Source organism: Battus philenor, unplaced genomic scaffold, assembly GCF_028537555.1.
Source record: "Battus philenor isolate CCGP_79_NKW_IND1 unplaced genomic scaffold, ilBatPhil1.0.hap1 SCAF_25, whole genome shotgun sequence".
NCBI classification, from domain to species: domain Eukaryota; kingdom Metazoa; phylum Arthropoda; class Insecta; order Lepidoptera; family Papilionidae; genus Battus; species Battus philenor.
Genome location: NW_027181688.1, coordinates 11,753,132 through 11,766,250, shown reverse-complemented (window position 1 = coordinate 11,766,250; position 13,119 = coordinate 11,753,132). Strand labels below are relative to the sequence as shown.

At 37.0% G+C, this 13,119-nt stretch overlaps 2 protein-coding genes across 2 annotated transcripts; both read left to right on the top strand.

Moving 5' to 3' along the window:
• Positions 1-206: 206 nt before the first annotated feature.
• Positions 207-1,039, top strand: LOC137925005 (uncharacterized). Its single transcript, XM_068768432.1, has one exon. It carries the CDS (start codon positions 258-260, stop codon positions 972-974), a length of 717 nt encoding a protein of 238 aa, XP_068624533.1. The 5' UTR covers positions 207-257; the 3' UTR covers positions 975-1,039.
• A 4,536-nt stretch (positions 1,040-5,575) lies between these two features.
• Positions 5,576-12,363, top strand: LOC137924879 (uncharacterized). The gene is made up of 4 exons (XM_068768262.1): positions 5,576-5,707; positions 8,521-8,587; positions 9,389-9,867; positions 12,091-12,363. The coding sequence occupies exons 1-4, from the start codon at positions 5,696-5,698 to the stop codon at positions 12,361-12,363; spliced, it is 831 nt and encodes a 276-aa protein (XP_068624363.1). The 5' UTR covers positions 5,576-5,695.
• The last annotated feature ends 756 nt before the right edge of the window (positions 12,364-13,119 follow it).

Genomic DNA, 13,119 nt, shown 5'->3' with positions numbered 1-13,119 from the left:
AATCTGTGTTCGATTTTGAATTCGAACGCGCTTGAATAATATGAATCAAAATTATTGTGACCGTAGTGATCAATACCAAACGTGAACGCTACATACAACGACAATAAATTTCAACTATTTTCACAAATAAATGAAACTCGTATAAAATTTACGAGCTTATATAACAACTAAAATGAAATTTCTGCTCACAACGCGACAGACTTGCGCCCATATATGCACAGATGAAACGTAGGAGAGACATTTGATTGTTTTTGGAAATGATACCATGTAAGGTATATCTCTGTGTTACTTTTATAGTCGTTTATGTAGATACTGCGCATGTGTCGCAGGTAAATGAGGAGAGAATAAAAGATTTGGAGCAGGAAAAGGCGGCGCTGTACAGACAGATTCAACAGGCCATCGACGAAGGCGTGCGCGCGCTGCGCTCTGCCAACGATTCAGACGTGGGAGAAGGAGTTCACCATTTACTTGCACTCAAAGAACAGGTTCAGGAAACGCACGGTGACGCGACAAATAATCAACTGTCTAATAATACGACGCAGAGGAACTTAAGACGATCACCAAAAAAGAAACACCGCGGACCTTACGACTTGGACGAAATATTCGAATACAAAAACGTATATAAGAAGCCGGAGAAGGCGAAGCTCATGTTAGATAACCGGCTCCTACTAGACAAGAAGCTTAAAGAGTGGATCGCGAAAAGGACAGAGGAGAGACAGCGTTTGAAAGAGTATCTAGAGAAGAAGAGATCACATTTCTTGGCGACAGCCATCGAGAGATGTCCGCGCTTCGGTCTCGGCAAGAAGAAAAATGGGAAGAAGATGAGGAGAGACAGTAAGAGTCAAGTCGCCGCGCCAGGCGCCGCTGCCGAAGCAGAAGATGAGCTCGACGCTGCACGGATACTCAACAAGAAGAAACGGAAGTACCCCTGCTGCAGAAAGTGTTGCAAGAAGTCGTACATGGGATGTCTATAGCAGTTTTTTTTAACTTTGAACTGTTTTATTACAACTTCTGAAATAATAATATTTAATTTCAACCTGCAATCTAGTCTAATATATAAAATTCTCGTGTCAAGGTGTTCGAACTTGAACTCCTCCGAAACGGCTTGACCGATTTTTACCAAATTTTATATGCGTATTCAGTAAGTCTGAGAATCGGCTACTATCTATTTTCCATACCCCTAAGTGGTAAGGGTGGTCCACTACTAATTTTTTTTTATTTTTTAGACAATTTTTTTTAGTTTTTTTTCTTTTATTATGATACAGCATACAAAAATGCATACAACCCTAAATTTTCACCCCTCTACGATTAACCCTTATTTTTTATTTGTTAATTAAAAACTTTAATTTTTTTTGCAAAACAACGTTTGCGGGATCAGCCAGTGTTTTTATATAAAATTCTTGAACTCGCGATGAATTGGCAAAAATTGTTTACTTTCGTGTATATTCAATTGATACATTTTTTCGTATTTATATAGAATTATAAGATAAAATACGTGTAGCGCGACTGTGGGAACCTTCCATGATGTTATTTACACAACATTCGGTAATGGCGTACCTTGTGGAACAATCATAGCTTACTTCCCATTAGTCATTTATTTCAATTATGATACTTTTTTATTTATGTAATATAAAACCACATTACGTTGTAAAATTAAAGTAACAGTTATAATAATGTAAGTGTACCAACGTGGGTTCTGTTGCCATCCACACTATGCAAGGCGTGTACCGCAATAGCAGTGATATTAACGAATTAGTTTGCACAGTGACATACAAAATAAGATAAATGCACGAATAGAAATATAAAATAACACTTAGTACTGAATTTAAGCTCTAGAAGCAGGGGCTTTAGCTCATGTAGCGCCCACGTGCTATAGCTATAACTATTAACTTTGTCGTCAAAAAGAAAGTTTTTAAACGGTTTTATTTAATTCGACGGAATTTATTTGGGTCAAAATTAGAAATTGTAATTTAAGCACCTTCCCGTTGTCAGATTGACCTGAAATTTGGTACACACATTTAATTTAGATGACAATACAATATAATAAAATTAATAATATTATAAATCTAAGATGGCCGCCGATACAAAATGGCGGATTACGTATTTTTCCTTAACCCTAATCCTATGAAAGGGCTACACTAGTAAAAGACGAGGATTATGTCAAAAATTAAAATTCAAGATGGACGCCGTTCCAATATGGCGGACTAGGTACATATTTTTCCACAACCACCACAATATGGGTATCAAAAAACCGTTTAACTTAATAGTTTTTTTAAATGTATTTATTTCATATTCCAAATATTATTTTGAAAATATGCTACGTGTGTCAATTGCAATTGAAATTTTGAACATTATTCCATTGTAATAAAGCTGAATTCGCAATGATTGTCGATTTGTTGATCAAACGCGTGCCGGCGGGCATCGGTACATGCTTTTGATAGCAATGCCGCCTTAAGCGAGTATAAACTTTAATAACGTGGAGTATGGTTGATTTTAAGTTGAACGAAATAGTCGAAAAATACGCCGCTCGTATTTGACACCGCTGCCGCGCTGTGTGGCCGCTTCTAAACTTTAAATACGTGAAATAAGATTTATTTCGAGTTGAAACAAAATGTTCAAAAAGATGGCCGCCCAAAGGACGCTCGCATTCGATAACTGCCGCCACCGCTCTGGCTGTCCGTTTCTGTCATATGATTGTTGTAACATGATGGTCCAAGACGATGTTCTTACCTGTCTCAGGGAGTGTCGCGGCGTCCCCTGAAACGGCTGCGCCCGCGCATTGCACACCCTGCACTATAGATTAAGCCGCCCCTGTCTAGAAGAGATAATAAATATTTCATTCCTGGTGGAAAATAATGAAACAAACGCATCTCTCATTTTTTCGTTTCAAAAGTGTTTTCATTCTCATCATATGATATAGATAATAACCACTAGATTCTTCTTCACTTAAAGTTCCCAAAAATATAATGCTCACTTTTACGAACGCTTGGTGGATTGACAGGGCGCGCTAACTTGTGCTGTCAAAGTGCAAATAAAGTCCATGTCCCACCATAAATAGGGGTACGAGAGGCCCCCAATTGCGGGGGTCATAAAAAAAAACTTGCTGTCACTAAAAAGCTGTCACTCTAATAACATTGAGCATTCTAGTTCAAGTGAACTTATAAAAACTTAACCACGGATCAACTAGTTATTATACGAATTCATGTTCATCTAAATATAACAATACAGAACACGACACTCGGTCGAATAATTGGCGGAACGTTCAAATTATTGTCGATTATAAAGCATATAGGATTAGAAACCATGAAAGAGAAAATTCTCCGCTGAAACAGTGGGATGCAAAAGGACGGAATATTTAACTCCTTTAGTTTACACTGGCGAGAAGTACCAAAACCGATATATCGGCCTGCACCTCGTGTTTTACTATTTGCATTGAAAACTTTATTTCAAAATTAATTTATAATGCGTCATAAATGATCTAATTTCATTATGAGAGAAAAAAAAATAATTCTTACTTTAACTCCGTGAAGACGACAGAATATGGAGGTACCGAGATCTAACATAAACATCGTAAACAGTCATTCGTATCTAGTGCGATAGAAATAAACAAAAAGCAAACACAGTAAATAAATAGATAAAAAAGACAAAATAGAACCAAAATAATACATAAAATTGTGAAGGAAAATAATTGTAGGATATAAGTAATAAAAATGTAAAAAAAAATGTAAATTGAAAATGTAAAAAGAAAAAGGGAAAGAATGATAGATGAACAGAGCAAAAGGGAAAGAAAGCAGAAATGAAGCATGAAAGATAGATAATAGACCGAAAGAGAAAGTAAAGTATGAAAGAAGAGAGAGAAAATAAAAAGTTATGTGAAAAAATTAAATTGCCAATAATGTCCCTGTCCCACCAAAGATACGAGTACGAGAGGCCCCCAATAGCGGGGGCCATAAAAAAAAAACATAAACATCGATGGTGGCCCCTCCAGCGACAACCAAGCTGCCGCCGTCATTTGCTGCGGCTTTGGGCTCTTATCGTACCTTTTCAAGATATACTTCATAATAATTAGCAAATACGTTTTGTAAGAGAGAACACAACTTTTACTATTCTTATGAAAATTTAAACCATTTTTATTTATATAATTTTTAATGAGTAGAGAAAAACTAGACAATGTTTTGTTCTGTATTTCATCTAAAGTACACTGTTTGAATCATGTAAATATTGTTTTTCGTTACGTTTTTATGTGCATTTTCCAAAACTGTCAAATTCGGCCGATTATTCTCGCATAGGAACATCTTTTTCACCCGGCATTAAAAGTGTTAAGTGTAGGATTAATATGCAGAATAAAATAATGGAGAAATATAAATTTAAAAAAATGTTCTCGAACAACTTCCGAGGAGTATAAGGCGAAAACAGATTTCAAAACGCATATTAAAAGTAAATTGACGGAAAAGGTTTACTATAAGCATTTTTTTTTATAATGTTTACACTATTCTCCGTCCGCGCCTTTGCAAGTATAAGTGCGGCAATGTATACACAGCCAATTAAAATATTTCCTTATTTAAAACTAAATTTCACTCGACTAATTATTATGATTTTATTTTTGTGTCTTGTTTGTCGTTAACGATGACCTAACAATGTTTTGTTTTTAAAATTACGCTTCGTGCGACCACTTTATCGAAGTGAATATTTAAATAAAAAGAATCATTGGCAGTGATGTCGCTTGATTATTTTGTTTACATTTAGACTACATCATCATAGTTTGCCAAACTTTTTTTGTGTCGTAGACCCCTTGCCATGTTTTTCTGTGTTAGGTAGACCCCCTACTTACCTGATATTGATTTCCTGTAAATTTCTAACTGTAGTGAAGTTTAGTGTTAAAAACTTAAAGTATAAACACATGTTAATTTATACATTTATTAATTGAATTTAAATTAAAACTACTCAAAATAAAATTTTGTGTCTGTTATGTAAAATATACGTAACATTAAATATTTATTAATAATATAAATGTTTTGATATTATAAGATAGTATGATGTAAGTAAATAGGCACTATTAGTGTATGTATTGAGATCCAATATCGTGGACCCCCATTTACATTTCATGGACCCCCAAAATTTTTTTTCGCTGACGTAGACCCCTTGCAAGTTGTCATAAACCCCTAGGGGTCGATATAGACCACTTTGGGAATCACTGGGCTACATCTACGGGCCCGTGATCGTTACACTATAACCTATCGGTCATAAAAGCCATCGGTTTCAAGAGCGATGTGCGCCGCCTACTTCAGACGGTCAATTCCCTAAGCTACGTCGAAGATCTTGGTTCTTCTGTGGATCTCTGTCATTGCTCTTTGGGTGACCTCGTACCTTCTTATGTCGCCTATCGTAAGTGATAAACCGATTTACCCCAATATACTCTTTTATCTAAATTGTTGTCCGTGATGTATATTTATTTGAATCAAACTCGAGAGAGCCCACAGGTTGAATTTTAAATATACTTTGACTTCACGTATAATCATAAAACTATTGTATTGCAATGTGAAGCATATTGAACGCGTTACAAGATCGAAGTTCACGTGCGTGGCGAGTTTTTATAGCGCTGTTATCGTATAAACAAATAAGTTGCCACCTCTCATACAGCGAACCGCAATCCGTAACAGACCACTACACATTGATGCGAGCTCCGACTTAAAAGATGAAAGAAAACGTGAGTAGAGCTTATGCCAACTATGTACACCAATATCTCGTTTTGCGTTTTTTTTCGAAGTTGCGTCGCTGTATAATTAGTGATAATTTTCACTGTGCGTTGTTAGATTTTCGAGGTTGCGTTGTTTTGGGTTCGAGTCTTTAATTTTTTCTTGAAATTTTCTTTTTTTTTTCCAAACGATGGCAACACTTTTGTTTCTAAGTACGCCATGCCATCTAAACTCGGATATTGCCTTTCTAACTAAAAATCAACGTAATTTGAATACAGTTTTATTTTCACTTCGTTTTGATAATTTTGGAGTTCAGTTTCAATTACGTAGTGTGCTGCAGTGTAATGTGTTGTGCTTTTTTAAAAGAGAATATTAAATTTACATAAATTCTAACGTGTTGTTTCTGGTTACAAAAAAGGTATATATTTTTCCAATTCATTAGCAGAGTTATATTATTTTCGTTTTTTAAATGTTTACTTTGTTCAATTTTCTTTTTAAAAAGTAGTATTTTCGTAACCCTGGAACCTATCTTCGATCTTTACATGGTTTGATATAGCAAAATCTTAATTCACTTTGCGGCGTTTCAATATCCGTCGTGTTTTTTTGGAACGTAACCACGACGCAAAGTGAGGTATTGGTGTATGGTACAAAGAAACAATTTTTTATAATAAATTTCGTTACATAACTTGTATTAACTTCCCGTTATTTAATGGAATCAGGCTTTACCTCGCGGAAGTCCATCCTAAGTAAGAAAAGGACCAATATTTAGCCACTTCCGCACATGCAGTGGTAGTCGTGCAATAAAATGCACCGCCCGCCAGCCCGCTGATAAATGCGTATGCGGCAAACAATGCGAATCACACAACCGCCAGCACCAAATTACTCAACACGTGTTTTACCCCTCCACGGGGCATCTTCAGGAGTTATGTTACACCGATTAGTGCCAAACACAGAGTCCGTTATTGTTATCTCCATCCTCTGTAAGGCATAGAACTCCTGTAGAGATCGCTAAAATGAACAGCCTTCCGCTGCCCGTATCCAGCGATTCCCAGCAACCTCAACTATGTGGTCGGTCTACCTAATAGTGGACTTACGAATACCGCCCACCGTTTACCGACTCGTGGTCATCTCTCGAAAACCGTTCAGCCATCGGTTGCACGTGCGATGTACGGGGTGTACATACTACTGCCACTCCAGACCAGCGATATATAAACAAATAGATCTTTACGTGATTACCAAGAGTTTTCCCTTCTAACTCTTAAAACGCGTCAAACTGCTTATATCTGAATGTCACAAAAAATACTTGGATAATGTCGAAACCTCCTTAAAAACGAACGTCAAATATTTCCGGAAGTATGCCTCAGAGTTGAAAGATACGAATATAGGCTATCCTAAAGTAATAAAATTAGGTAACGAAATATCTGATGATCCCTTTGTTATTTCTGACATGTTTTCACGCCATTTTAGGTCTGTGTTTGAGGCGCTGCCCTCTGGACTCTGCCCTCTGTGCCCTTGATTCTGCTACGGATCTCCTCTTTCCTTAGTCGTTTCACGCTATAAATTGCCATTGTAAGGCGTAGGCTAAAGATATCTATGGAAGGGTTTACCATAATCGCCGCGATTAACAGGCTGATATCCGATCGCAGTGTGGTATGTTATTACGCATAGTACGCTGCTGCCAAATCAAATTAAATATAAAAGAAATTATATATTTAAAGGATAAAGTTTATTTATTCAATATTGAAACCTTCAATTTTGACTTTAGTCTCCTTCGCAAGGTATTTTAGTTGTGGAGAAGAAGTAGGAAGAAACTCCACAACACAACACATCTTTTAACAGAGATTAGCAATAATATAATATTAGCAATTATAATATAATATTAGATTAGCAATAATATTTATACGTATACACTTAATGAGATACGAACGAAATGAAATCAAAACAATCAAGCGACAGCATTGCCAAAAATTCTTGTCATTTATATATTCGTTTATTAAATAAAATGCATTTTCATTCAATTTACTTTTAATGCGTTTTGAATTTTGTAAATCGTATTCCAATAATGTTATGTGGAATTTTATTTAAAAAATCTATCAGTTTTTAAACGAAGTTTTGTATTTACAATAAACATGGGAAAAAAACAATAAGAACATCCCTTATTTTGTAACCTCTTAGTATATCTTCTTCGTATCTTGAACTTAACTTGTATTGATGACACGTGAATACTGACCGATGTTAAACTTCTGTTGTTAACAAGTGAGGGACGTTCAGTAATAGTTGAAGTGCAACAGGACTACCAGTAAAGCGCCTCGGAACTTTACAATCGGCGCTATTATGGAACAGCCATGTGATCAACTTTACATTTTCAATTAGGATAAACGGTTTTATTTAGTTCGACCCGTACGGAATTTGTTTATTTGGGACAAAATTAGAAATTTAAATTTAAGCACCTTCCCGTTGTCAGATTGACCTGAAATTTGGTACATTCATTTAATTTAGATGACAATACAATATAATAAAATCAATAACATTATAAATCTAAGATGACCGTCGATGCAAAATGGCGGATTACATATTTATCCTTAACCCCCTCAATATGGGTATCAAATGAAAGGGCTACACTAGTAAAACACGATGATTATGACAAAATTTAAAATTCAAGATGGACGCCGTTCCAATATGGCGGACTAGGTACATATTTTTCCACAACCGCTACAATATGGGTATCAAAAAACCGTTTAACTTCAAAGTTTTTTAAATGTATTTATCTAAGAGTACGAAACACAAATGTATCAGAAAACTGAACGACAGTTTTCTATTGCAGAATTTCTTAAACCTGCTTGCGGCGATTTTGACGTCAACAGCTGCGCCGGAGCGTCCAGTTCCTGGTGGTGAGTTCTCCTCTTAACCTTATTTTTTTTTTATGGCCCCCGCTATTGGAACCCTCTCGTACCTCCTATCTAGTTTGGGACAGGGACTTAATTTACACATAATTTTTTCAGAGTTTTATCTTTATTCGACACTCACTTTCATACTTCTCAATTTCATTTATTCTTTCCTTTTATCCTTCACAATATCTTGCAATTTCTGTTCTTTCAAGCAAGAGGTCTTGCTTTCACCGCCTTCCTTTCCTTGTCTTTTTACTCTTAGGTGTCTTGGTACATTTTTATTTTCTAATCTTTATCTTTATTTTTTGATATCACCTAACCTTATATTATCAGAGTACTTGCGGTGTCAATTCTTACTTCCTGAGATATTTCTTAATTCTCTAGGACTCCCGAGAGAGCCTATTCTCGGCCTTCTACATTCTACTATTTTGCCAGATTGCGAGACTTTTTCGCTCTTAGATCGACTAACACTCAATGGAGTGATTAGACACAAAGGCCCCCAAAGGGGAGATCTTGGCTTGGGTTAACATCGTCGATAAACATTTGAGCACTCACGTTTAAACCGTCATCGCAAATCTAGTCGATTTTTGCGCTTTGTGCCGATAAATTTTTCAATAACATTAATTTGCATAAAAAAAAGTATTTATATATTTTTTTTATTTTAATTACCTTATATATGCAGAAGATAATTAATAGCATATAAATCATTTTTAAACAAATTAACATAAAAAATAAAGTAGTGTTTTGACTGTCTCCCTTGTTCGAGACACGTGTAGCGAAGCTGTTAAATGAAAAAAATTTCAGAATTGAGGACAAAGGATAACAGATCGTCTTTGCTGGTGGAGAACCTCAGACGACAATTGATGAAAGACAATTACGATTACACGAACGAGGACGTGGCGACATCGGCCGCGCTCGCTGCCGACCCGAGACGCGGGCAACAACTTGAAGATACAGAAAAAACACCACCAGCACACGTCACGCGCACCACTGAAATCCCTGCCTACAGCAAACATTTCGTGCGAAGCGACGCCAACAAAACCAGAGCCCCGACCGTGAGACACAGGATGTTCGATAATAACTCCAAATATTTAATCCCTGTTGAAGATAAAAAGAAATTGGCGACTGCCGGCAGAGAGAAAGCGATATACGAATACGCTGAAATGAAATTGCGAAGACGGGACTATGGTTTAAATCCCACTGAAGCCAGCCGCGTACAGCACACCCATCGTCTCAACGTCGACCAGGATACCAATGTTACTGCTACATATAGCTTATTAAAGGTAAGCGAGGGTGTCCTACCAGACTTATTTTTATACAGAAATATGTAAGAAAAAGACCAATATTTAGCCACTTCCACACATGCACTAATAGTAGTGCCAAACACAGAGGCACTAATCGGTGTAACATAACTCCTGAAAATGCCCCGTGGAAGGGTAAAACACGTGTTGAGTGATTTGGCGGTGGCGGTTGTGTGATTCGCATTGTTTGCCGCATACGCATTTATCAGCGGGCTGGCGTGCGGTGCACTTTGTTGCACGACTACCACTGCATGTGCGGAAGTGGCTAAGTATTGGTGCTTTTCTTACTTAGGATGGACTTCCGCAAGGTAACGCTTGAATTCCATTAAATATACAGAAATATAACGCAGCGAGTAAAAAAAATCTAAACCCATTTTTTCATTTAACTAGACATTAGCATGCAACGAATTTTCAATTATTATAACATTATAAGCATTACGTTACCACCGGCACGGAACGCTGAATAGTTGCTCTTTTTAAAGAAAATTTAAATATTTTTAAACGGTTTTATTTAGTTCGACCCGTACGGAATTTATTTGGGACAAAATTAGAAATTGAAATTTAAACACCTTCCCGTTGTCAGATTGATCTGAAATTTGGTACACACATTTAATTTAGATGACAATACAATACAATAAAATCAATAACAATATAAATTTAAGATGGCCGCCGATACAAAATGGCGGATTACATATTTTTCTTTAACACCCTCAATATGAGCATCAAATGAAAGGGCTACACTAGTAAAACACGATAATTATGTCAAAATTTAAAATTCAAGATGGACGCCGTTCCAATATGGCGGACTAGGTACATATTTTTCCACAACCACCACAATACACGTTTAACTTAAAAGTTTTTTAAATGTATTTTTTAAGGTAAATTTAAACTGCGTCAACAAGCTACTAACATTTCGACCGACTATCTATTGTTTCTGAAGATGTTAATGCTGTTAGCCTTAAGGCTTTTACAGCTTCATCGGTACTGAGTTCACGGAGCCGAAGGGTCCGTGAACTAGATTTAAAATTAGAAATTAAAAGCTGGGGAGGCTACCAGTTGCACGGGGACGCTTGCACGTTGTTAAGGCTCTTCGCGGTAGAGCTTTGACGGGTTGTGTTGCTGGAGTGTGCTTGCGGGTTAGTACGGCAGCGTGGACCACAGGCGAGCCGAAGATGGATCCGGATCCAACCACGGTTCGCCCACGCTGTTCGCGGTTAGGGAGCGGAATACTACAACAAGATTTATTTAATAACATAATTTTAGTTTTAGATTTAAAACTAAAGACAGGTTGATCTGAGATATCTTTGGAAGTTTATTATATAAGCGTACGTTTTTAAAGTCGAAATTTAAACGTCACGTTACATTATTTTAATTAATTTATTTAATATCATTACATATAATGGTAGCATTGTGGTAGAGGACAGATACTTACGATCCTAGGTTGTTAATTCGATTCCCGAAATACAATGATATATAATTCGCATTTTGTCCATTATTTATATAGGAGTTCCACTGCTGACAAAGAAGTTTCCAGAGGATGGACAGCGGTGTCCTCTGCGTACCATAATACCACACTGCAATCGCCAACCAGCCTGCCAAGCGTGGCGATTATGTTAAATCCCCTATAGATATCTCTAGGGGAGACCTATGCCCTGTAGGGTGCGTCTATACACGACAACGACGATAATTCTCTAGTTCGGTGCGCCTACGCCACTCATTGCGGTTAATAATTGAATGGAAAACAAGGCTTAGATATCCCAGAGCAGGTGTGTCAAAATTAAAAACTAACTTTCATCAAATTAACAATCATTATCTTTAGATACGCCACAAAATGTTAACAGAAATAAATATTTTTATTTTATATCTACCCTGATACTGTCTTTACTATTCCGGAAGAAATAATATTGGCCGAGATCTTTTTTACCCAAACGTTACATTAAGTGGTTTTAATAATGTTCATTGCGGGCCGCGAGTTATATACCCCTGGTCTGAAGCTTCAGTCTTTTTACTCCATATCTTCGTATAGATATTTCGCAAGAGGTCATTGTTTTGTCGCACACCAATAACAAAAATAAACTACGTATTTCAAAGCGATCACTTTATACAAGTTGATTGGAAACCATTTTTTCTATAAACACTCTTTTTTGTTATAATTTTAAGTATGTTTTTATTAACAATAAAGGATATCAAATAAAATTGTATCAGGTAAACGGCCACAGCAGGCGCAGCATGCAGGCGCCGCGGCTGGTCAAGGAGGAGAAACCAGATGAGGTGTCCATCGTGAACCTGGGCGAGGGTCCGGTGCCACAGTTCAGTCTGCCCAGCGCGCGCCGACAGTACGCCGCGCCTGCAAGCGATCTCTCCTACGCTTCTGACGCTGACGAGCGACCAGCGCTCGACGCGGATGAGCGACCAGCAGTCGGCGCCGAAGATCGCCCAGCGCCCAGCCTGCACGTGGCCGTGGAGCTGGATCGCTAGCCGTTAATTATATACTTACCAACCCAGGCCACGCGGCATCTTCAAATTCTCACAACCAAAACTAAATTTCAATATATACATAAAACATATTTATTTATTACTAGCTGTTCCCGCAAACGTTGTTTTGCAAAAAAAAAATAGGGTTTTAATTAACAAAAAAAATAAGGGTTGATCGTAGAGGGGTGAAAATTTAAGGTTGTATGTATTTTTGTATGCTATATCATAATAAAATAAAAACCAAAAAAATTGTCTAAAAATTAAAAAAAAATAATTTAGGGGTGGACCACCCTTATCACTTAGAGGTATGAAAAATAGACAGTAGCCGATTCTCAGATCTACTGAATACGCATATAAAATTTGGTAAAAGTCGGTCAAGCCGTTTAGGAGGAGTTCAAGTTCGAAACCGTGACACGAGAATTTTATATATTAGATTAATAATTCTGTAAAAGCGTAGCTCTTCTGTTGCATTCTCTTTTTTTTGTAAGCGAGAAGATGTAATTAATGTAAAGTGTGTACATTCGCATTACCCCGTGTAAAGCGCCACCTACCGGCGCTCGATGTAATCGGCTCGCTCGAGCTCCCTGCGCATGCGCAAGGTATCCGCGCAAAACAGAATGAACATGGCGCGGCAACTTCGCTCATCACCGCGATAATTTTAATTCTGTTCGTTTACGATTAATTTGTTTCACGAATTAAAGTTACTTTGGACAATAAGTTTTTCATTTTATTTCACGTACATACATTGTAAAACTCTGT